Source organism: Rhododendron vialii, chromosome 10a, assembly GCF_030253575.1.
Source record: "Rhododendron vialii isolate Sample 1 chromosome 10a, ASM3025357v1".
Lineage (NCBI taxonomy): Eukaryota > Viridiplantae > Streptophyta > Magnoliopsida > Ericales > Ericaceae > Rhododendron > Rhododendron vialii.
The window spans coordinates 4538773-4564741 of NC_080566.1; the positions used below are offsets into that span (position 1 = coordinate 4538773).

The 25969-nt window shown below is 37.6% G+C and overlaps 2 protein-coding genes and 2 long non-coding RNA genes across 4 annotated transcripts; 3 read left to right on the top strand and 1 right to left on the bottom strand.

Annotated features, from left to right (window-relative positions):
• Positions 1-1150: 1150 nt before the first annotated feature.
• On the top strand, positions 1151-4157 carry LOC131304013 (uncharacterized). The gene is made up of 4 exons (XR_009192283.1): positions 1151-1630; positions 2154-2446; positions 3666-3798; positions 4049-4157. It is a non-coding gene; the product is annotated as an uncharacterized LOC131304013 (long non-coding RNA).
• An 11029-nt stretch (positions 4158-15186) lies between these two features.
• Positions 15187-18472, top strand: LOC131304131 (uncharacterized). Its single transcript, XM_058331255.1, has 5 exons — positions 15187-15500; positions 16203-16289; positions 17608-17757; positions 17861-18058; positions 18296-18472. The coding sequence occupies exons 1-5, from the start codon at positions 15249-15251 to the stop codon at positions 18440-18442; spliced, it is 834 nt and encodes a 277-aa protein (XP_058187238.1). The 5' UTR covers positions 15187-15248; the 3' UTR covers positions 18443-18472.
• Positions 18458-25775, bottom strand: LOC131304133 (uncharacterized). Its single transcript, XR_009192314.1, has 2 exons — positions 25650-25775; positions 18458-18525 (listed from the first exon to the last, which is right to left on the bottom strand). It is a non-coding gene; the product is annotated as an uncharacterized LOC131304133 (long non-coding RNA).
• On the top strand, positions 23487-25725 carry LOC131304132 (uncharacterized). The gene is made up of 5 exons (XM_058331256.1): positions 23487-23819; positions 24516-24602; positions 24725-24874; positions 24981-25178; positions 25418-25725. The coding sequence occupies exons 1-5, from the start codon at positions 23556-23558 to the stop codon at positions 25517-25519; spliced, it is 801 nt and encodes a 266-aa protein (XP_058187239.1). The 5' UTR covers positions 23487-23555; the 3' UTR covers positions 25520-25725.
• Positions 25776-25969: the final 194 nt, after the last annotated feature.

Below are 25969 nucleotides of genomic sequence, written 5' to 3' on the forward strand. Positions count from 1 at the left end.
CTAAATTGTGGGGCAGTATTCTACGTATTTTTAGAATTAAACAAATGATAGAAATGTTTCTGTATATTACTACTTTAGACTTTATAGTGCATGTTAATTGCTTTGTTACTAACGGCCAAAGTGGTTGGCTTGAATTCTACTTGATTTGGTTTCAAAACTTGGCAGTAATAATAGAATTATTTTTGGAGAAAAAACTACCCAGAAGACTTAAACTCAAACACTTCACATGAATTAAAATCAACTATTGAGCTAGCAAAGACATTTGTGTTATAAAATGAACAAATAATATATACACACACACACACACACACACACACACTAATTTACAAATAATATTGGAGTGTCCCTAAAATTAGAATTTTTTTGGATGGCTGGCCCTAGATAGGAGATCAAGCCAGAGTTCAATTTCTCTGCCAAAATCCTAATTTAATTGTTCTTTGTCAATGATTGGAGAGATCATTACATCATGTATCGAAGTACAAAGTACAAACAAACCACGGGACACTCCATTGATCAATTGCATGGGTGAAAGTTTACGAGACAATTACTAAGCCCAAAAACGTAATCACTATAAACACAACACACAAGTAGCTAGGAAGACTCGAAGCCCTCTTTAGGAGGAGAAATAATATCAACGGAAGAGCACTCACACGCAAGTGAGAAGACTCGAACTCCTTACCTTCTACTGAAATGCAAGAGTCCTGGCTTTCCTCGATTAAAAAAAGAAGGAGAGTCCAAAACTTCTACGTAATGGGCATGTGAATTGTCCAACATACTCTTGGGGTGTTCCACATTTCCGTCTTAAAAATAAGTATTTATTTTACATTTTCAAACTCAAATATAATGAAAATGAAAATTTTTTTTTTGCACTATTTAAAAGATCTCAATGAGATCTATCAAACAAGATCCATATTGCTAGAAAAATTATTTGCGTAAATACATAATTTTTGAACTTCAAATTGCTTTTTAAAAAAATAATTACTTATTTTAGAAACTGGAACACCACCTCTCTCTCTCCTTGTTTCTTATCTCAATCACATTAGGCGGGTAAGATAAGAAAAGGGAAGATTTATTTTGATGCTAAAAGGCATGATTTTAGCTCTATATATTGCCATATTGGTACGTAAGATGCAAAAAAAAAAATATGTATCCTTCCCCTCTATAATAAGAACCAGTTTAGGGGAGGTTTCGCTTGCCACTTTTGGCTCATTTTGGACAATTTTGCCCTTCTATTGTTGGCTTCTTCTTGTTTGTTTGTTGGGTGAAATGGGTATTTTACTTCCTCCACTTAGTGGGTTATGTGGCAAAAGGGGGTGGACATTTGTCTTTGGGTGGAGCTGTTTATATCATTCGAGAGAAGAGAGACAGAGACGCTTTGTTAGAGAGAGAGGTTTTGGCAATTGCTGCTTCACGGATTCCGCCGTTTGCTTCTCAGATTTTCGCTGTTTGCTTTGATCTGTTCGGTTTTGGTAACACGTAATGCTCGTTTTCTGATTTTTGATTTTGCCTCTGAATGTTCATTTTCTGATTTTTGATTTTGCAGTTTGTGTCTGCTTCTCGGATTCCGCCGTTTGCTTGTTGGATTTTCGCCGTTTGCCGTTTGCTTTGGTCTGTTCGGTTTTGGTAACAGGTAATACTTGTTTTCTGATTTTGCCTCTGAATGCTCATTTTCTGATTTTTGATTTTTATTTTTAGTACATTATTTGCATTCTCTCTTTTTCCCTGTATTGTATTGTTGTTGCATGTGTTCTTTTCTGTGTGTTCTTTTTTAGTCTAGGTATTTTTGATTCTGTATTTTTTGTCTCTATTTTATTTGTCTTGCATGTGTAGTTTCTTCTCTCCTGTCCTGTTTTTGTTTGTTTTTTTGGGTCAGAGGGGGAGGTGTATCGTTGAATTTGGTTGGTTGGTTTCGGAAGAGTAGTATTAGGAAATGACGAGTAAAGAGTAATGTGTTTTTAGTTTTGTTGTTGAGAATTGTTAATATACTTGGCCATATGGAATTAATTTTACATATATATGTTGACTTGTGAGTGGTATGTATTGATCTACGTAGTATTGTAACATATTAGTATTAACTAAAATCTTGTGAAACATAAATTATATATCTTTTCAAATTGAATCAATTTTTGATCTTAAGTTTTGTGATTCACTAGGATGGTTGTTCCGGTTCCATTTCGACACTAGATACATGTAAAGCATCGGAATCCAGAAAGTCCACATGGAGAGTTTTATTGTCTTATGCCTATTCGAGGCCAAATGGTGATTGTTGTTGTTGCAAGGTATCGACATCCTGGGTCGTTGGAGTATAAAACATATAGTATTTTTGTGCGCGAGTATAGGAACGTATTGGGTTTGAGTGACAATTTGATATGGGCTGTTCGTGATGATTTAGTTAAATGGTTAGATGTCCCTGTGCATAATTCATTTATACGCCATAGTACTCCAGGTATACTTTTGTACTCTACCACTTATCCCTTAGGCCTATACTCTCTAACTTTGCCTCTTGAGTAATAGCACTTTCTTACTCTACCTTAAGCGTGCATTTCTTATTTATACCCCTAAATGTTTGCCACGTTTTTATTACTTAATGCTCCACTTTTCAACTCCACCGCTTCATCTTTTTAAGTGAGACAAAAAGAACACACCTCTAAATTGGATCTGCGATACTACTTCTTCACTCTACCTCAAACATGCACTTTGTGCTTATACCCTCAACCTTTGCCACGTACTTTTCCTACCACTTAGACCTCCTCTTTCAAACTCTACCTCTTTAGCTTTACAATTGTTCTCCATTTCCACAAAACAATTTGCTCCCAAAACATTCAGTTTCTAATGCAACTGATAGAACAGGGCTTTCACTTTGATCTACTACTAATCCAGCCCTTCAGTAAACCAGTTTGTTTTGACTAATCCTTTGTACTTTCAGTTCCTGGTACACATATTCTTCTCTTGCTCTCTTTCTCTTGTGTCAACTGTTTTTTCAGATTACCATGCATGTATCTCTCTGTGTGTGTGTAAGATAAAACAGACTGTAGTGAATAAAGATAATATACTAATATAACTAAATTCTCAAAACTCATATTCGTTTACTACAATAACAAGAAGACAAATCAAATGTACAGCAAAAAGTTACTTTGCTTTGTCTATAGCAAGAAGCCTTACACTATGTTTTTTTTAAGCTTTAGAAAAGTAGAGTAATAATATTATTTGAACCACCAGTTTTCTTTTTAGTACTGTGTCCTGCATGCTGTGAAAAATCTCGGAAGTGGCTCTATTGTTCCTGAAGCATTTGGCTGAATTATGTTTTCTGCTTTGATCTAATTTTAAATTTTGCTCTTGATATTTAGTGAAGAATAAAGTTCATGCTTATTGCATCTGTTTAGATCAAGCATCCATGTTCATAATTATTTCTGTAGCATATCTATATAGATATAAGAACAATAAGCTATCATTCAAGTGGAGCAAAACTTTAACCTAGCATAACTCTTAATACTTTCACAGCGATTAAACAAAAATGTCTCAGAACAAGCGTATGAGAATCCCATATTGTCAGTTACCACAAGAAGAAAAAGACCACAACATTTCATATCACATTTATCACTGCATTACTGTTTCAGTTCAAAGAATACCAACTGTATACTCTTTCTTACTTCCAACTATTGCAGGGCTGTAACGAACGCAAGAAAACTCAAAGAACTGGTAGCAATAGCACTGACACAACTTCTGATACCAAAAGCAGACGAAAATCCAGAAGATGATATCATCAAAATTGCCAACCTTCCCATATCAGTGGAGAAGGTACTACAAACACTAAAATTCAAAACAGATAGCAAATGTTTATGTGCTTTGGTTTATCTTTAACGGTTCTGATAATAGCTTTCTTGCTTCATTCCTTTTCTTTGAATCAATCTATACAATAAATTTAGATTAGTTTAAGAAGAAATCCAAGACAAACCTATCCATTATACTACAGTCTAATTTTATTAAGCCTTTTGTAATCATAAATCCAGCTATCCCTAACCTTGCTTTCATTACTCCTTCTATGCAGACACAGTACCTGAATGTGCAAGCCATAGCAAGAATTACTGATTTTGCGCAAAACCAATCTCCACAACGGGCATGAATGACGTGCTTTGCACGTCGGCATGCACCTAGTCTTACTTATCAAAAAAGAAGGTGCATAAAAATCACAAGCGTTTTGAACTTTGATCGCTTGTAGATATGTATTGATTTGTGTTTGAATGTTTTTTTCACTCTCTAAGTCACTACAACCACTTTAAATATTGTGAAATTTGTCCTGGTAAAAGACTTAAACTCAAAACCAAGTAACGGACACGAAATTAGAGACTACCGAGACTTTCTATGGTTGCCAAAACCATTGCATTTTAAACACTCTCTCTCTCTCTCTCTCTCTCTCTCTCTCTCTCTCTCTCTCTCTCTCTCTCTCTCTCTCAGGTTCATTTGGCCTAGCTATTGGCTTTTGATTTTATTTCCTTCTTAATTTTTTCCCGTTTATTGAATTAGTTTCAAGATTGTGTCAAGATTTTTTTTATAATTTGATTCATCTCAACCAAAGTAACCCCAAAGATTAAATATTTAAGGAAGTAGTGCGTGTAGGAGATTTTTCCTGAATCAAATATTTCAAAACGTTCACCACAACTAATGGAGAAGTTTAGGAATACAACTTCCAGACACAACTGTTTTTGGAGCCGTCTGATATATATTGACCTACTCACATCATACAGCTCTAAATCCAACTGTGCCCGGAGTTGTTTTCTAAAGTGGTGTTCCTGGCAATATTGCTCTTTGAAATTTGACTACTACTATTAGAACAAAAACTAATAACTTCTTCAGCGGACTACGATGTGAAGATATGCATGCAATCTTTAATACACAAAATATTTATCTCATAAAATCAACAAAAAAGACAAAGGAAAATGGCTTTGAAATTATACTGATTTTGAAGTGTTTGTATCAATTTTTGGAGTGTCAATATCATTAACCAATCTAAAGGGCGCACGCGTTCATGTTTGGGCCTTGGAGAGGGCTCTTCCAAAAATGCTAACAAAAAAAGTGATTGGAGAGACAACAAATGGTCATGTAAACCTAATAGTCAATTGTATATGCGTGTACAACTGATGATCACCCATCATTAAAAATGGCCAATTACTCCCGACAACCCCTTAAAAGTGAATGACTTCTACCAGATAATTTGTCGATACGCAAATAGTTGAGAGTACCACGTAAGTCGGGAACACTAAATAATTACTCTCAAAAAATGTGTACAAAAAAATTAACATTTTGCACATCATGTTAATACAACATTGTTTCATTGGGAATTTGGTCGATAGATATTTGTCATCAAATCCCCATGAACCAACACAACGCGCATGTTAACTCGGACACCTGATTATCGAAAAAATTGTTGTATTTTCATGGCTCCATCATTTCTCCCAACTAGTTGTTTTAATTAAAATAAAGCTACATGTGTAAAACTGACTATGCAAAAAGTTGAAGTTAATACAATGAAATAACTACACATTAAATGGATGAGTTATGAAAGCCAGGCTGGATAGAAGTTGAGCAGCGCTGCACTCCCCGTTCTCTTGAACTTAACTTAAAATTAATTTATATATGAGAGTTTTATTCTTATTTAAATTTTTTTCACATTTATTAATTGAGAATAAATTCTCTCTGCCTGAGGAGGAAAACTCCACTTTTCCTTCAAATCCAATGCAAACATGCCACGTCGTCATCAGCCAAACCCTTACCGAAAGTGGGTAGTGCCCCAGCGAAGATACGGCACCGTTTAAGTGCCAAAAATTCTAGGGCGCTCTTAGAGCTCTCATTGAAAGTCCTAGAATTAAAAATTAATTATAACCATTTAGGATAAAATGATCAGAAAAATATTATCTTCGCACCGATTCAAATGGATTGAAAATTTGAGCATTCTTTGTTTGGTTCTACGGTTCTCTTAGGGCTTCCATTGAAAGCCTTAGAGGCAAAAATTAATTATGACCCTTTAGGATAAAATGATTACAAAAATATTATCTTCACACCGATTCAAACGGATTGAAAATTTGAGCACTTAAATATCTGTTCTTCGTTTGGTTCTACAGTTCTCTTAGGGTTTTTATTGAAAGCCTTTGAGACTTTAATTAATTATGACTCTTTAGGGTAAAATGATCAGAAAAGTAATTAAGTATTTGTTCTTCATTTGGTTCTATGGCTCTCTTACGGCTCTCATTGAAACTTGAAAGCCCTAAAGCCAAAAATTAATTATGACCCTTTAGAATAAAATGGTAAAAAAAAGCGAGATCTTCGCACATGTTCAAACGGATTAAAAATTAGAGCACTTAATTTTTTAACCATATTTTTTAATATATAAACAGTTTTAAAAAATTAAGTACTCCAATTTTCAATAAATTTGAACCGGTGCAAAGACTATATTTTTCTGATCATTTTATCCTAAAGGATCATAATTATTTTTTTGCTCAAGGGCTTTCAATGAGAGCCCTAAGAGAACTGTAGAACCAAATGAATAGCAGATACTTAAGTGCTTCAATTTTCAATTTGTTTGAATCGGTGCGAAGATACTATTTTTCTAATCATTTTATCCTAAAAGGTCAAAATTAATTTTTACCTCTAAGGCTTTCAATGAGAGCCCTAAGAGAACTGCAGAACCAAACGAAAAACAGATACTTAAGTGCTCAAATTTTCAATTCGTTTGAATCGGTGTGAAGATAATATTTTTTCGATTATTTTATCCTAAATGATTATAATTAATTTTTGACTCTAAAACTTTCAATAAAAACTCTAAGAGAGCCGTAGAATTTTTGGCACTTAAACGGTGCCGGATCTCTGCTGGGGCACTACTCACTTTCGGTAAAGGTTTGGCTGATGACGACGTGGCATGTTTGCATTGGATTTGGAGTAAAAGTGGAGTTTTCCTCGTCAGGCGGGGAGAATTTATTCTCTTATTAATTTTGCACCAAACTTTTGTGCGTTATTATTTCATTTCAATGAGAGGAATTGGAAAAGTTTTTTTTTATTTTTTTTATTTTTACTCAAGTATTTTGAGAAATAACCACTTTTTAGCAAAAAAGTAACATTTTTGTGCTAAAAAATGATTATTTCTCAAAATACTTGGATAAAAGTAAAAAAGAATGGACATTTCCGATTCCTCTCATCGAGACGAATCAATAGCCAACAAAAGTTTGGCGCAAAACTAACAAATTCATCAATTGAGAAGCACTCCACACCGACCAGCTCCCAAAACAGTCCAAAATCAACCCCAAGGAGCATCCAAATCAACCCCTCGCATCAACTCTTTAAAACCCTCAAGTCAACCCTCCATGTCGGTGACCAAAATGGTCACCTTCGTAAAAAAAAACGACCTCACCGGGAACCCCCACCCAAACCAAACAGCAAACAGCAGAACACCCGTCGCAGTGGAACCGAGAATGAACGGCAAACACAAGAAATTTAAGGGTTTTAACAGTAGCAACACAAAATCTCCTCAGCCCGACAACCATCCCACCGCGCCGGAGCCACTAGTCCAACTGTAGCCACTAGCAGATCAGAAGACCGGCACAGTCACGTCATGAGACACATCACCAATAAAATCACCACCACTTGACAAGGACCACTTTGCCGTTAGGCCCGAGACCGGATACACCCAGCAGTGTATCTGATGGGAGCTTGCCAGAATGGAGCGGAATCAATAGAGATGGAGCCAAGGACGGAGCGGAATCAACGAGGAGGACGGTGTTTGTTTTTGTCCAGAATGGAGCTTGCCGGACTGATGTGTTTTTTTGTTTGATATTTTAAGTTCTTTTTTTTTTTTTCCAGATTGTTGTAGTGTTTGGGGGTGAAATACCAGTGATGCCCTCCATTTTAACGGACAAGAGGGATGGTGTTAGGGGTGGGGACCAAATTGACACACATTTTAAACATTGGAGACAAAATTGGACAAATATTTAGATTGGGGACCAAAAAGATAAATAAGCCGAATTTTGTCATTGTGATTGTTTTGGCCTTGCGCTTACCCACCAAAAACCTGACTTGGGCAAGGGAACTGGACCACATTTTCTTCATTGATCCAGAGATCCACAAAAGACATGGCCAGCCCACATAATGGGCTCTTTTCCTTTCCTTCGAACAAGAAAAACATGTAAGGTTACGTTCCGGAAAAAAAATAAAAATAAAAAAAATTCTTATTTTTTAAGAAGGTAATTTTAAGTTCAAAAATTATGGGTTTGTTGAAATCTAAAAATATGCAATATGGATCTTGTTTGGAAGATCTCGATGAGATCTTATATACGATGCAAAAAAAAATTGAGAAATTATTTTTCATTTACTTTATTTTTGAGTTTGAAAATGTGAAATAGACTGTTTATTTTTTTAAAAAGGTTTCTGGAACTGGAGCGTGAGAGTAGTGAGCTGCTCCCCCCAAAACCCACCCACCCACCCACCCCCCGTCTTCTTCTTCTTCTTCTTTTTCCTCTGTTCCTCCCTCCCGGTTTTTCCACTTTTAATCCTTCTTCTTTTTCTTTCTTTTTTTTTCTAATTTTCTTTATTTGCTTCCTTTCCCGTTTTCCCCCCTTCTTTTTTTATTTTTTTAGTTAACTCAAATTCTATTTTCAATTAACCACCAGAATACCATATTTAAGACTGACACTCCGCGTCCAAGCTAACATATCTTTTATGCTTTCAAAAATCCATATAAAAAAATGAATATGTATAAGTACAACATTAACCAGTCTTAACATATTTTCTCTACTTTTAAAATAGGAAATTGATAATGCCAAAACAATTTGAGTTCGTGCTTGGATTGGATCTTAACTGTGCTAAGTAAATTTTTTTGCTCTAAGGCCTTTCAACGAACACCCTAAAACTCTTTATTTGGATTAAAAATTGAAACACTGTAGCTTTAAAATATTTCCATTGAGTCTCCTATGGACCTTTAAAATATTTCCATTGAGTCTCCTATGGTCTTCCCAATCAAATGTAATGGGATTGCATGACATACAAATCATAAGGATGTGATATTAACAACACTTTAAAGCTATCATACAAAATGATCAAATGTCTTTGTTACTAACCCATCCCGGTATTAGTCTCACCACGTCTATCTTGGCCCTATAACACCTTCTTTCTCTTACTACCCCATCCCGGTATTAGTCTCGTACTAATTCCCATTAACCCTGTCCCGGTATCAATCTTGACCTTATAACTTCTCATTGACCTTTTATATACATGTGGTATGAAAATCCCCTTTCAATTTTGCACGCACCTCTCCCTTCAAATATCTTATCTTAACTACATAAAAGAAAATAGGCCAAAAGAAAACGCGATATTGAAAAGTTAATTCACTCTAATTTCCTTATGATCTCAGCAAGTAAATCATAGTAATCCGACAAACAACCACCAATAACCCTCGAGAACAGAAAGCACGAAATCGATAAATTCCTTCTATTTCCTTGTAATTTTAGCAAGCAAGCAAATATACCAATCAAACAAACATCAAAACCTAACCATTAAGAACAGGAAATATTGGAGCAGAAATTGCTTAACACCAAAGGATTCCACGAAGAGATCTAGATTAACTCTACAATTGGCGCCAACATGGACCATTGGTAAGAAAGTGCACTTCAAGAAAGCTGATGGAACCCACCTGAAGATCACTCAGATGAGTTTCCAGATGATAAAACATCATTAGCACAAAAAAAGGTGAATCTCGTGTTGTTATTTCCATTCTAGCTAGATATTAACCACTCACTAAGCAAAATTAAAGACGAATATCATGATCAACGACAACCAAGTTGTGTAAAAGGGGAGCTAGGGTTTTAAGATCCATACCTTTCTTGTGAGGGATGAGACATCGCAAGACAAAAGAAGGATGGAAGCTTAATCTAATTTTGTTGGAATCTCAACGGTCAACCTTAATCTGTGGTCGAGACCGAATCCTACCAGATGTCGCCGAAAACTCAATAAAGGTAAATTCTGTAAAAGAAATTAACAGTCAAAAGCCAAAAGAAAAAAAAGGAAAGCAAGAACAAAAGGGAATATCCACTACAAACTTAGATGAGTCCATGAAAGAGATATATCACAAAATTAACTCTTTTTTTATATTTAACATTACAAAAAAAAAAAAAATGCCATCGACCACCAACGCAGCTCCAAATTCCAATTATGCAACGGGCTACTTCTCTATAGTGCATTCATAATCTTATCTAACCAAAGGTTCTATAATAAACCAATTAGTAAAAACCGTGATACTAACTACTAAGCAAGCCAAATGAACCAGTCATTTGTCTAAATAAAGGGAACTCCTGTGTCTATATGTGTGGGTTGGGCTTTTACCTTCTGAAAAAGAAACAGATGCTTCAAGGAATTGAAAGTTGCAAATTGCTGTTGTCCGTGGTGGTGCTGGATATCGCCATTTGGAGTCCTTAACGGCAATGTTGACTCAATGCTTGAGCGAGGAGCAGGGTCAAGCGAATATTTGCAACATTTATAAGAACAATATATCCTTTAACAAAAAAACAAAAGTTACAATGTGGCTAATAAATATTTGCAGTATGTGATATGCTCCTAATTCAATATCCAACAACAGAGCAATAATTAATAAATAGCTTCTCAAGACCATTTCTTTTTTCTGGATTTTGAAGAATAATTGGAAAATTATGTCTTCTTCATAACACCACTTGAAAGAAAATTGACCATTTTTTGGATGATTGGATTTGCATCATAATATCCAATACTTTGGTATGAAAAAACAAAGCCGGTAGGATTTAAAAAACCCAAAGAGTGAAGCCACATTAAACACACTCGATGTTAGGTTGAAAAGGAACCCAATCATATTAGTGATTCACCCCCATGAAGCCCACGAATGAGAACCATGACTCAGAATAGACATCAACAAAAGTTATAGGTTGGCTGCCACTGGCCTATTTTTGTAATATTATTTTCTCCCTCAAATCACTCAACCAACTAAAACCAAACTAAATAAAATTTCAACAGTGATAGAAAACTCAACCAACTAAAACCAAACTAAACCGTACCAATTAGAGCTACACCCACTGCCATACCACTCGTTCCCAATTTGGTCCTAAACCGTACCAATTATGATGTCCCTAACACCCAAAATCCCAACTCACAATACCAACAATTGAACAACACGGGGGAAGGGAGCACGAAAGAGGATATGTCTCAACCTTAACAATTGAGCAAAAGCCTTTTGATTAAGTACAGTATAGACTAATCTGTTATTGTTCGCTCCCTTTCTTTTCTTTCTCGATACCAACCCAAGCCAAAGTCAAATGAATTATTTCACTCTATTCCTCTTTAATAAAATATGGTTTTTGGGTTAGGGTTTGAAAACTCTTTGATATCTTGCAGTCTCTTCCTCTTATTATATGTCATTTACTTGCCCCTAAGCATCTAACCCTGCTTCCGTTCCAAAACTACATGTCAAATAGCAAGTCCTAAGGTTGCCCTTCGTTTCCTTTGAAAACCCATTACTCCGCAGCCACTATTCTTTCAAACAGGGTAAAAGCCAAATCCAAAACAAAATCCAAATCCAAGAAAAAAAAATAGCGGTTTAGTAATTTACCTTTGATCAATTGAACTCGACAATAATACGTCTGTGGATTTGCTCTTTCCGGTTTGGTGAGATTTTGGCTTACATGAATACATGGTGGTAGATGAGGCAGGGGGAGCATGAGATGGAAGGTACACAGAGAGAGAGAGAGAGAGAGAGAGAGAGAGAGAGGGAGTGATGCAGCCGTGAATTCATGAAGAATATAGTAATTATTTAATTAGCTCTTGATTAGGAAAATCACATCAACCTACCTAAGTACGGAAATAAATAATTCTAGACTAAGAATATGAAATCACAAAATTTCCTGTCTTGAACTTCAAATTGGTTTTCTCGAATTGACATTGTAAATAAGTGCCATGAAAAACTACCAGGACATAAACAGATTCAAACTTTCCATAAAAAGAGGTTTTTGGTGATTCTTTTTCTTCTTTGAATAATCTGACAGTGACCTCTTTTCCCAAGCCAATTTTAACCATGAAATCTACAATTGTAAGTTCATTGAGCAAATCACTCACTTGAACAAACTCTGGAACATCAACAGTACCAACGGCTGGAACTTCATTAGGAACACCAAGAATTAAAAAAGAATCCGAGAGCAATGTGTCGGAGTCATTTGTCTTCTTAAAGCCTTCAACAATGAAAGGGTCTGTATCAAAAACCGGTGGTTTATTCCAATCCACGATTGGATCCGGAACAATATTGGACGTGAATGGCCACCGAATTGTACTCTCCTCCATAAAGGTGCACAAATTCAGTGGGTAGTAGTGAGGTTGATTGTCAATGATCAAGGTGGCCCTCTTAACCAACGCTTTATGCGTATCCTTGATTTGTTGAAATCGTTCCCCTAGTTGTGCACCCCGTGCAGCCTCATCACCTTCGTTCATATCTTCGGCAACAACATAACGATCATCACGAACTGCTTGTCGCGCCATGATCCGAAATCGAGCGCAGGCTCTGATACCAACTGATGGAGCGGAAGCTAATGAAAAACGGAACTACTAAATTGAGTCCGAATCCGTTGATTCGTAACGAATACCCGGAGATCGAAATCCTTCTCTAAACCTGTTTAGTCAAAGAATACCCAGGAACAAAGGCATCAAACACTTTGTTGATTCTGTAGAATACCAAAGAATTTGGCATAAAAGAGAACACTCTTTTTAATTTCATTAATCATCAAAAACTTCCTAATCCTAAGACTTACAACTCTACTTATAATCAATCCTAGTAATACTAAAAAGGTAAATTGAAATTAAGAAACTACTTCCTTGTTAACTAAGATACTAAATAAAAGGAAAATCACATCAACCTACCTAAGTACGGAAATAAATAATTCTAGACTAAGAATATGAAATCACAAAATTTCCTAATCAAGAGCTAATTAAATAATTACTATATTCTTCATGAATTCACGGCTGCATCAGGGAGGGAGAGGAGGTCCGAGGGAGACGGGGAGCGTGAGCCGTGAGGTATGGGAATAATGGTACAGCTAGGTTTCCAAAAAAAAACGTTTACGTATCAAATTTTGGAAATCAATTTAAGTAAAATTTTACCAAAATTCCATTTATGATAACCATTAAATCGATCAAGTATTTACCGCCGTGATTGTGATTGTAAAATTTTATAATAAACCCCACAAAATCACAGCCGTGATTGTGATTCCTAAACTGAAAAGGAAATTAAAAAATTTTAGTAACTGGCAGCCGTGATTTTAATTGTGATTGCCGCTTAGCAACCGTGATTTTTTCCTCCTTGCAATTCATTACGTGATTGGGGGTTCATTCTTTCCAAACATACTTGCTATATATTTCCGAATTTATGTGATAATCAATAGAAGTTTAAATGTCAATATTTGGCAAACGTGGTAAAAAATTAAATACCTGAATCACAGGGAATCAATCTCAAGGATTCTTTTTTTTTTTTTTTTTGATTAGCCGATTACCAAAATGCGATGATGATAACCCTTGAACAACTAACGATCTAGATTTATAGAGGGGGCAAATCTGAGCGTTGGTTGTCTTTTGAATTCAAACCCAGCCCTATCTTATTATATAGATATTAAACTCCAAATTTGGCATCCACAAGCAGCAAGTACATTTTTCGTATCCCAGACAACTAGTTTAGAGATATTCTCTATTTTTTTCGGTATTGACAGGCGTTTAGCAGATGCTGCCGAATTTGACGTCCGTTGCTCTGCCAAATTCAGGTATGATTTGGCTTTACATTTGATAGCAAGATTGAAAAGAGCCTTCGTGCCAAATTTGGCTGTCGAGTTGAGCATAACTCCTAAGTTGGATTATCGCCCGTCACACTACACCATTATGACATTATTTATAAGAGACTCCACCGCACCTATGTCAAGGCCGAAATCAAAATTCCACCACGTGTGGGTGGCGCTAAGAGGATGTTTACTTCCAATAAGAGGTTATAGAAACTCGAACCTGGGTATTGTCCAATTAGGTCCTGAGTTTTCACCATTCAACCAACTCTCATTTGTTCCAAATTGAAATTGCTCCAGCCTCCAAGTACACAGTTGGGTATGGGAACCACTTTAGGTGAGGCCTAAACATATGGCCCAATAAGTTAAACCAGCCCAACTTTACATGGCATGCTTGGAAATTAAGTGGGACCAAGGCTTATATCAGGACCACCCCCATTGCCACTCACGAGTTCGTTAAAAATATCAAAAGGTATTTAAATAGTATTAAAAAAAAAAAAAAACAAGTTCGTTACGAACTTATGATAACCAATAAGATACAGCCACATCAGATAAATACAGCCAATTAGATATGGCTTTGAAGATATCTTTTGCCCTACAATAGATTTTGACGCAACATCCTTCAACTCCTACGAATACAAATTTATCATTCTTTTTTATATAGTTCAGGTATCTGAACCAACTTACGTATAACTCAAATAATTCTTTAAGCTTGTACATTCGACTTTACGGTGCATAAAAGAGATTTTAAAATCACTAGAATTTTGTTTGATTTGTAGGCTTGTAGCTTCAATACTTAAAATTAGTTGAAGTTGTGAATCATTTGTCTTAGACACACTTCACTAGAAAAGAGAAGTAATATGAATAAGTTATATAAGCTGAACTATGGAAAATGAACTAAATTATTCGAGTTTGAGTTCGTATTCGCTTATTTACACGTGGTTTGTTATTTAAACTAACCAATTTGTACATATTTTTGAAACTCGTTAAGTTTTCAAATCAAACTCGAACAAAACTACTACTTCACTTGTTTGAGTTATTATGTATATCAAAGTCAAGCTACTACAAATCAGATCGATTAAAACTCATACGCAATTGACTCACCTCATAAACAAGATCAAGTTAACTTGGACATATTTTCAAAGCTCATTAAATATCCAAATCAAGTTTAAACAACTAATTGTTGAATTCCTTTGACTTGGTTATCAGTCAAATAACCTATACTAATTTTTGTTATTGATTTTGGTACTTCACTTTTTGATAATAACACTCCAATAATTGTCAAGGATAGGATAGGAGCTGACCACCCAACCTTAATTTCCCCTTCATTGTTTCAAAGACATGTCCCTTTATAAACAGAGTAATGCCTCTGCAACACCAGATGAGAGAGAGAGAGAGAGAGAGAGAGAGAGAGAGAGAGAGAGAGGAATGGGAGAGGTGGGTTCGACGGTTCTAACATGCTATAAGAGCTTCTTGTTAAAGGGCAATGGGGCGAAACGCGGTGGGCTGGAGTTGAAGGGGAAGCATTTACCTCTATACCCTCCAAAGCTTCAATGCCGCGAGGGAAAACTTACTCGATCAAAATCAGAATCGCAATTGATCATAAAGAACCAGATGACGAAACCCGCCACCTATTCCTCCAGAATTTCCACCGACATCCCTCTCTCCGAGTCCCCTGAGGTTCTCTCTCTCTCTCTCTCTCTCTCTCTCTCTGTATGTATGTATACGTAGATGTAATATGTACGAGAGCAAGTCTACTCGTTACAGAAATGGCATTGCCACACACCCAGGGTTGTCCCAGTTGTTCGGGCGGATGCCCAGGCTTTGAGACTACTCTTCAAGGTCTGTGGCCGCGCTTATTCCCCTGGAGGTTTGGGTTGCGCAATTAAGTCCATTTAGTGGCCTGACTTTAGGCTTGTTCCTCTGTTACCAAAAAAAATGGCATTGCGAAGCAATGTTGAGCTGAGCTCGAGCTCAGGTTTTAGGCTTGTGCAACAAACGAGCCGAGCTCAAAGACTCTAAAGCTCGGCTCCAAAAAGATCGACTTGTTTAGTAAATGAATTCGGCTCGACTCGTTAAGGGCTCAGCACTGAGCTCAAGCATTACAAAACTCGGCTTGGCTCATTTGCAGCCTTAACTGGTTGGGTGCTATTTGGCACATCTCAAATGAGACCATTGTGTTAAATTCGTCTTATTTTCCAATGCAAATTGGGAGAGTGAAAATGCCATCTTTGGTCCCAAATTTTGGCCAAAAAAAAATGTCAAATTTGGGTATAACAACACAAATGGCTATGGGTGCACTGACTCTGAGGTACTTGTGCACAAAATTGCTCAGGAATTGGAAAATTTGAAGTGGGTTTGTGGGTGTCTTTAATTTTGCAGGCTTCTTTCGATGATTATTTGGAGGATAAAACCAGAGTGGTCGAAGCTATTTTTCCTGACAAAAGAAGCAGCCAACGACTTAATGAGGTTTTTGCCTTCACCACGAAACCCTCTAATTGACTTTCCGTTTTCTTCTTGTGTGTGTGCCGTGTGGGTAAACTAATCTAATTAAGCCCGGTGATATTGAAACAATGAGGCTTTGAGGTTAGCTAGCCGTGCGATTTCATCATCGGTTTCCTTGATAGCAGACGAATCTGGCTTCTCTGGCAGTCCATTTTGTCTGTCCTGGTCTAGATTTGCTGAAAGATTTTCACGGTTGCCGAGATGGACGACCAAGATGCGATTGCCCTCTCCGGTCAGTACCTGAACTATGGAGAAGCTGGGTCCATACCAGTCATGGTGTCAAACAAAGCTCGTTGTACTGTTTTAATCCTCACAGTGGAGATGGCAAAACTGTAGTTCGAACAAAGAATATGTCTTCTTGATCAACTCAAAGGAATAGGAGAGTGGCTTAATAGAAAAGGGCTCAGAAAATCAGGTCCGGTCGAATTTGCAAATTTGGGTGAAAGCTTTCTACTCCTATTTGGGATGTTAATTTCAGAGTACAGATTTCCAAACGATTTGTTGTGAGGACAAAAACTGGTCCTTTCTCTGGGCAAAAACTGCTGGTTGTCTTCCTCTCGGAGGTTTTTCTGTCACTCGTGTTGACTCACCTTAAGTTGAGGTTTCGTAGCTTCAGAAATACTGGTACGGTACTCCCAAACGGTAACTTGCCTCGTCAATTAAAATTGATGACAGAAAACATATAGTTTAGGCAACTGTCTGAAATTGTGAAGTTCAACCCCATCATTTGTTGGTTTAATTCATACTTCAGGCCCTGCCTTAAAAGGAAATCGCACCAACCCAATGATTTCGCATTGTGGTGGTGTGACTATTTGGTTGGGGTAGATGTTAGCATCAACAAGGGGTGTCTCAACAAATTCCATTTGCTATTTTTATTGGTTCCTGGAACCGCGTAAGCTGTTATTACTACTGCAGTACCAACCAGTAATATCACAGATCTTCGATCATTGTTGATTTCCCGAACTTGACTAGTTTAGTTTCATGATTAGATTAGGGTTTCCTCCTTGTCTAGGAGCAATGCCAGGAGATGTGTGCGAGAGCTCTGATATCACTCTCATTATTTCATTAGACAACAAGCACATCTGGTGTTAGGACAAGGTCTAAGTCTCACTGTATCCTTGCATGTTTTTTTTTATGCTCGGCCACTGTATCCTTTCATTTTGTCGATGACGTGTGCAACATGTTGTTATGGGGCTTTTATTAGTTTCTAATGATGTATGGGATAAGTTCGGCAACGCATAACTAAAAACTTTGTGATCTTTTGTATCGAATGAATGGACAGGAAGAGTGGAGAATCCAGATGTTACCATTGCAAATCTTGTTCCTGACCGCCTGGCCAGTAATCGACATGAGGGTGAGATGTAAATCGCAAGGGATTGGTTATCCCGCTGGCATTCCCCAAGATATCTCAAAGGTTGTTGAGCTTGACATTGTAAGTCCGAAACAGAAACAATCACTTTGCATAGAGCTATTTGCCTTAATTATTTCTTGTCCTCAGGCCTTCTAATTTGGAATGCATGTTTTTCTGTATGCAGATAAGGTGGGAGCTCCAAGGGCTAGATGACATTCTCAATCCTTCAGAATTCTCCCTTTGTGTTAAAGGGTCTTTTTACCCTGAGAGACGCGGAGCAGAAAGTCAATTGAAAGGTCAATTACAGATGGACATAAACTTTGATCTTCCTCCTGTCGTTTCTTGGATTCCCGAAGATGTTCGTTTCCGGGTTGTAGAATCGGTTAGACCATCTAACTCATGCATGCAGTTTCACTCTACTTCATTTTAAATGGTCACGTTATAACAACTGTAAATAAAAAGCAAGATGATCCAAAAGTTCCGAAAAAGTCCTTTATACCCTGAAAAAATGTCCATGTGAGTTTGGAACGGAAATCTTCATGGTGTAGATTCAACTCTTCTGTAGTGTGCGTTGTACGGTTATACCCACAATGACTTGTTCCTTTACATTCGAAATTAGGGGCTCAAGAGATTGGTGGAGAACATGAAGCACAAAGTTAATGATAGCTTGTTAGCTGATTATAGTGAGTTCAAGAAGGAGAAACTCGAGGCCAAGTTTGAGCTTCTTTCGGCATCTCCAGTGATTGGTTCAGAGAGCTGGAATTAGCTCCAGAATTGATGGATACCAAAGTACAAATTAGAAGAATGAGACATCAGAAGACGCCTACGATAAACCTAGCAAATAGCGACCTTGTAAAGATACGAAATTGGAACAGTTGTGAAACGTGAGACTGGTGAGAGTATTCTTGCGGTGTTGATATTTGGGATGTGAGGTAGATGGAAATACATTGATTTGCATGATCCAATCCCATTTACAATACACATTCATATTACACTGCTTGTTTTGCCTTTAGACTGTGAAGTTGTAGGGGACTATATTGGAGCTGCAACTCCATTTGTTTGACGGGACTAATAATGAAGGAATAGATAATCACCAGATTAATAACCATCAGATAAAATTACTACACCCCCGTGGTAGTACATATCTCGCACTTTGAGGGATTATCTATCCGAGACATGTTTAATCCTGAGTCGTAAGTATTTTAAAACCACATAGGGCACCTTAGATATATAATTCAAGCCTATGATCAAATCCTATCATACAAACGGGCCCTTGAGTCACCCTTCTTGTTTGATGTCATTGTGGTTGTTTGGGCCTGGCCTGTTACCTACCAAAAACGTGACTTGGGCAAGGGAACTGGACCAACTAGTTGATGAAGAAGCAGAGCTGCTCCTGATACAATTTCCTTCATTGATCCAGAGATCTATCAAAAAAGATAACTACAGATGTCTTCCCGGGCCCATTTTGATCATTTCCTCTTTCTTTATTTCGATTTTGCTTGTTCGGTAGCCAGGGATAGAACTAAAAAAATTTATCCTAAAACCGATGGAGGTAACAAAAAAATGCCAAAAATTAGCAAGATACTGCAAGCAGGTGTGGCTTTCTAGCCATCTATCAAGATAGAAAAGTAGATCGTTCACTGGCGTACTATAGAGACAGATGAGCATTTGCCATATCTATACAATGCACCAGCATTAGTAAGTGATGCAGCAGTAGTTGAATCAGCCAGTCAATTAAGCGTATTATTCTGTAGTCGATCCTGTGGCCAGCCCACATAATGGGCTCTTTTCCTTTCCTTGGAACTAGAAAAACATGAAAGAGCTTTTCCAGCCTTGACTTCATAAATGTCATTTTGAATACCGAAAGTGTTAGGGTACATGAAACTGGGTCAATGAAACTGTCCAGGAAATGAAATAAATGGTTCAGATTCACAGTACAAGAAACTGGGTCTATGAAATTGTCCAGGAAAGGAAATAAATGGTCTAGATTCCAGTGCTGCGAATCTGAACAATTTATTTCATTTCCTGAACAGTTTCATGTACTGTACAAACTCTCTTTGAAAACTTACGTGGCATTTCGACATGTGCGAATTACTCCCTCTCCAACCAGTGTCAGATTTTACTGTAGTTAGTGTCAGGTTTTACTGTATTCTAACTAAACTCCAATCAAGTCCTAAGTTTTCACCATTGAACCAACTCCTCAGTTGTCCCGAATAGGAGTTGCTCCAGCCTCCAAGTACACAGGTGGACCTAGGGCTGCAAACGAACCGAGCCTCTCGCAAGCGGCTGGTGATTCGGCTCGCTAACGGCTCGTTCGAGCTCGGTTCATCAAGCAAATGAACGAGCTCGAGCCAACATTTTCAGCTCGTTTCATAAACGAGCCGAGCTCGAGCCACTTGATGCTCGGCTCGTTGAGCTCGCAAGCTGCCATATACAGTACATACATATACCAAACGAGCCATTCGAGCCGAGCTCGAGCTTACATACACATATATATATATATATATATATATATATATATATAGACACACACACACACACACACATACGTATACCAATACCCATACATGTACCGAACGAGCCATTTGAGCCGAGCCGAGCTCGAGCTTTTGAATATATGTTCGAGCCGAGTTCGAGCCCACATATTTCAGCTCGATTCGAGCTCGAGCCGAGCTCAAGCTAAGGAAAACTAAGGCGAGCCGAGCTCGAGCAAGACAAAACTCGGCTCGACTTGGCTCGTTTGCAGCCCTTCAGGTGGTTATTGGAAATACTTCAGGTGAGGCCTGAACATATGGCCCAACATCATAACCAGCCCAACTTAACATGGCAACGCTTGGAAAGTGGGACCAAGGCTTAAATAACAAAAAAACAAGTTCGTTACAAACTTAGAGAAACCAACAAGATACACTCGAGAAACCAAGCTTGTCAAGTTGGTTGTTTCATTTTTTTCTCCAGTGATGACCTGAATTCGACTTTCGCAGGAAGCAAATTTGGAGTTCAGGATTATGGATAACCTCTGAACTCTCCGTTGACTAACATATTAATATCTTGCTAACCTCTACTAATGTATACTGTATGACAAAAACAAAAACACAGCCAATTAAATATGGCTTTGAGGATGTCTTTTGCCTTTCCTTTTTACAACAGTTTTTGATGCAATATCCTCATACCCCCATGAATACGAACTTTTTCTTTTTTTCTTTTTTTTGATAACTCAGTTATGCAGACCAGCTCACTCGCACCCCGACTAATTTTTTAAGCTTGTAAACTTACTCTTTAAGCTTGTATATTCGGCTTTACCATGAATAAAGGAAATTTCAAAATTAGCATAATTTTGTTTGATTGGTAACTTTAATAGTTCTTCAAATTGGTTGAAATTGCATGACTCATTTAGGCACAGTTCACTAGAAAAACAAAATTCATATGAATAAATTGTATAAGCTCAACTAGGGGGAATGAACCTATTCGAGAGTTTGAGCTCGTATTCGCTCGTTTACGACTGGTTTGCTATCTAAATTAACCAACCAAGAATATGCTTTTGAAATTTATTTTAAGTGTACAAGTTAAACTCGAACAAAACTACTACTTCACTAGTTTATTATGTTTTAACAAAGTGAAACTACTGGAGATCACATTGATTAAAACTCATACGAAATCGACTCACCTCATTTGTCTTGTTTATCAATTGGATGAACGAGTAATTTTCTCGCAATTGTGAAAATACGGACGGCATTTTTCTTTAGGGTAGGAGCTGGCCACCCAATTAAACCTTTCCCGTTAAGACACGTCTCTCTCTCTCTCGCTCTCTCTCTCTCTCTCTCTCTCTCTCTCTCTCTCTCTCTCTCTCTCTCTCTCTCTCTCTCTCTCTCTCTCTCTCATAACCGTTCATTATTTTCATGCAATCTAATTGGATTTTGGTCAAGATGGTATTGCTTACTCAAAATATATTTACGAAAAGGGAGTCATTTTTCACTTCGTAGACAACGATGGAGTATCATATTTTTTATATCAGGATCTTACCGGAATTGTCCAGAAGCTCCGTTATTAATTTGCACACACAGGGTCGGTTCGGATGTTTGGGTTGTTCAAATCTGACCCCGAGTGTGGTTGCCCTCTTACTATGAAGTTATAAACTCCAACCTTTGTGCTACATCTTTGTCAAGATATAGATGAGAAAATCTTATTCACCAAGCCCCGTAAATCTTATTTACGGAATTCAATCTCGGCCATTCAAAAGTGTTTTGGACTATCTGAATTAAAAATAATCTATTAGTGGTAATAGATATTTATTACTGGTCAAATTTAAAAACAGATCTCAACCATTGATTGCTGAAACAAACGCATGTGATCGCGCGACTCCGTGAATAAATCAATCTCATTTACACAAAAAAAAATGGACATGAAATGTTTTTTGATGGGCCTAGCTTGGGGGTTGCCCGAGCCCTGGGTCGGCCCTGCGCACACATGCATACACATACGTATACATGTATTATGCCTTTATGACCGTGGCCCCCAACCTCTAAGCACCATATTATCCCACAGAACGAGGGATGATCGTGAAATGTCCATAATTGTGATCTCTATTTTCCTAATTTGTACCAATACCATTTAGATTATTGTCCAAAAGGTTGGGGAAAATAATCGTGAAAAATCAGGGTTTTCTAACAATTCGTAAAAAAAACCCTAACAGTATAGAAACAAATCACTAAGTAACACTATCAGCTAAAAAACTATGCAACCAATCAATTACATAACTCAGAGATATATGTGGAAAATTCCAAAATGGGTAAAATCCACGGGAAAGAATCAAGTCAATATAATCATTGTACAGTTCTAAGTACCATCTGCCGAGTCACACGTACACCACACCCAGTAATCTTGATCGCCAACGACTTTGAGTCCATAAACCCTTCGAAAACTAACCAAAATCTCCCTTTATTTCTAACTGCCGCCACAGGTTCTTCTTTTTGTAATGACCGTGTAGGGAGTGGCTACTTCTTTCTATTGCCGTCATTTTCTTTGAACAATGCTATTCACACAATAATTCACACAACAATTTACACAACCTTTTACATACATGTAGGGTCCATACATAATAGTATATGTAAAGCTCACGTGTACGTGAGAGGTTGTATTTAATGTTGTATTTAGATTGTTGTGTGAATATTATTTTTTATTTCCTTTTTATTATAAGACTATCATCGAAACCTAGGAAGTAGGAAGAAAAGCACGTGTTTATAAATAGACCTTGGTTTTTCACGTTACTTTTCATCGATTAAAGAAAACAGAAGATGCCGATGATAACCAGATTGATGGAGGGACCTATCCGTCTTCGCCAAAATTAGTCTCGTTGTAAACCTCTTTTTTTTTTATTTATCAAATATGCTCATTTTTAAGTACAAATAATAATGATTTATTCTACTTTAATCTTATACAGATTCATTAGCATATAAAAAATAATCAAATTACAACTCGATATAAAATGTGTTTTGTCGTACAAAATTGCTAATACAATTAATGTTGTGTTCGGATAGATTTTTGAGATTTTTTTAGCTTGGTTTTTGGGATAATAAGTGGATAGAGAAACTAAGGTAATAATTAGAGATATAGTAATGAGTGCAGAGAGATAGAGAAAGAAATGAGAATAATAATTGAACATAAAAATAATAATTGGGAAGAGAAATAACGGTAATAATTAAAAGTATAAGTAATAAATGTTTTTTGAGTTAGAATATTTTTTTCAAGAAGCGAACCAAACGAAGCATTAAGACTTCGGAATTTGCTCCTTACACTTATATCACTCTATATAAACAGAGCAATGCCTCTGCAACACCGGGAGAGAGAGAGAGAGAGAGAGAGAGAGAGAGAGAGAGAGAGAGATGGGGGAGGTGGGTTTGACGGTTCTAACATGCCATAAGAGCTTCTTGTTTAAGGGCATTGGGGTGAAATGCGGTGGAGTACTGGAGTTGAAGGGGAAGCATTTGCCTGTAAATTACCCTTCAAAGCGTCAATGCCATGATCAGCGAAAAATTACTCAATCGAAATTACGATCGCCATTGGTCATAAAGAACCAGATGACCAACAAACCCGCCACTTATTCCTCCAGAATTTCCACCGACGCCCCTCTCTTCGAGTCCCCTGAGGTTCTCTCTCTCTCTCTCTCTCTCTCTCTCTCTCTCTCTCTCTCTCTCTCTCTCTCTCTCTCTCTCTCTCTCTCTCTCCACGTATGTATATGTAGATGTTTATATGTACGAGAGCAAGCCCGTCACAAAAATAGCATTGCAGAAGCCATTTGACTTGATATAGTGTCAAAAAAAACTATTAGCAATGTTGTTACACTATGTAGGATGCAAACCGAGCTGTCTCAAGCTCGAGATTCGGCAAGTTTAGTAATTGAGCCGAGCTTTAGCTCAAGTTTTAGGTTCGTATAGCAAACAAGCCGAGCTCAAGAATCTAAAGCTTGGCTCCAAAAAGATCGGCCTGTTTAGCAAATGAACCCAACTCGGTTCGTTAAGGGCTCGGCGCTGAGCTCAAACACTGCAAAGCTTGCCCCGGGTCGGCTTTGTTTTCACCCCTAACACGTCGGGTGCTATTTCGGCACATCTCAAGTAACAGACCAATGAATTAAATTCGTCTCTGCTTTCAATGCAATTTAAATGACTCGGATGAACCGGGAGAATGAAAATGCCATCTGTGGTCCCACATTTGACGATGGCTTTGTAATTTTCTGTCGGGTGACTAGATTTTGGCAAAAAAACAATATGTCAAATTTGAGGTATATGTGCAGTGCACACAATTGCTCGGGAATTGGAAAATTTGTGGGCGTCTTAATTTTGCAGGCTTCTTTCGACGAATACTTGGAGGATAAAACCAGAGTGGTCAAAGCAATTTTTCCTGACAAACGAAGTAGCCAACGACTTAACGAGGTTTTTGCCTTCTCCACGAAACCCTCTACTGACTTTCCTTTTCCTTCTTGCGTGTGTGCCGTGTGGGTAAATTAATCACAACCGCCTTCGTGATCTTCCGTATCGAATGATCGAATGGACAGGAAGAGTGGAGAATCCAGATGTTGCCGTTGCAATTCTTGTTCCTTACGGCCTGGCCGGTAATCTACATTAGGTTGAGATATAGATCGCGAGGGATCGGTTATCCCCCTGGCATTCCCCGAGATATCACGAAGGTTGTTGAGCTTGACATCGTAAGTCTGAAACCGAAACAATCATTTTCCATAGAGCTATTTGCCTCGGTTATTTCTTGTCCTCAGGGGCTTCTAATTTGCAATGCAAGTTTTTTCTGTTATGCAGACAAGGTGGGAGCTCCAAGGGCTAGATAACATTCTCAAGCTTTCAGAATTTTCCCTTTGTGTTAAAGGGTCTTTGTACCCTGAGAGACGCGGAGCACGAAGCCAGTTGAAATTTCAATTGCAGATGAACATAAGCTCAGCTCTTCCTCCTGTCCTTTCGTTGGTTCCTGAAGATGTTCGTTTCGGGGTTGTGGAATCGGTTAGACCATCTAACTCATGCATGCAGTGTCACTCTACACGATTTTAAACGGTCACGTTATAATCAACTGCAAATAAAAAGCAAGATTATCCAAAAGTTCCGAAAAAGTCTTTTGTAACCCGAAAAAAATGTCCGTGTGAGTTTTGAACGGAAATCTACACGGTGTAGACTCAACTTTTCTGTAGTACGCGTTATACGGTAATACCCGCAATGATTTGTTCGTTTACATTCGAAATTAGGTGCTCAAGACATTGGTGGAGGACATGAAGCGCAAAGTTAACGGTAGCTTGTTAGCTGATTATGGTGAGTTCAAGAAGGAGAAACTCAAGGCCAAGGTTTGAGCTTCTTACCGCTAGCTCCAGTGATTGATTCGGAGAGGTGGAATAGTTCCAGACTCGATGGATACGAAAGAACGAATTAGAAGAACGGGACAACAGAAAGACGCCTACGATAAACCTTGCAAGTAGCGACCTTGTAAAGAAGCTTCAGTTTATTGCGTTCGCAATGTGTGTAAATTGTTAGATGGTCGCCTATTTTATTCCCAGCCTGAAAAAGGAAGAAGAAGTTTGCACAGTGACGGCAGTTTCTACGCTTCAATTTACCGCCGGACTCGAATTCTTCATTTAGTTTAGACGTGTTATCTGTCTCTCTGCATGTAATAGGTCTTTGTATTAATTGTATACGGTAAATTGTAATCATCGTATTCATCAATGAATTTCTTACTCTTCCACTAAAAAAAAATTACGAAAACAGTTGTGAAACGCGGGAGTGTTCTTGTGGTATTGCTATTA

What these genes read in the sequence shown, in the direction of transcription:
- LOC131304131 (XM_058331255.1), top strand. Translation starts at nt 15,249, where the DNA reads ATGGGAGAGGTGGGTTCGACGGTTCTAACATGCTATAAGAGCTTCTTG. An exon ending in CTCTCTCCGAGTCCCCTGAG is followed by an intron (nt 15,501 to 16,202) that starts GTTCTCTCTCTC and finishes TTAATTTTGCAG; the next exon opens with GCTTCTTTCGATGATTATTT. An exon ending in GTTTCCGGGTTGTAGAATCG is followed by an intron (nt 18,059 to 18,295) that starts GTTAGACCATCT and finishes ATTCGAAATTAG; the next exon opens with GGGCTCAAGAGATTGGTGGA.
- LOC131304132 (XM_058331256.1), top strand. Translation starts at nt 23,556, where the DNA reads ATGGGGGAGGTGGGTTTGACGGTTCTAACATGCCATAAGAGCTTCTTG. An exon ending in AGGTTGTTGAGCTTGACATC is followed by an intron (nt 24,875 to 24,980) that starts GTAAGTCTGAAA and finishes TCTGTTATGCAG; the next exon opens with ACAAGGTGGGAGCTCCAAGG. An exon ending in GTTTCGGGGTTGTGGAATCG is followed by an intron (nt 25,179 to 25,417) that starts GTTAGACCATCT and finishes ATTCGAAATTAG; the next exon opens with GTGCTCAAGACATTGGTGGA.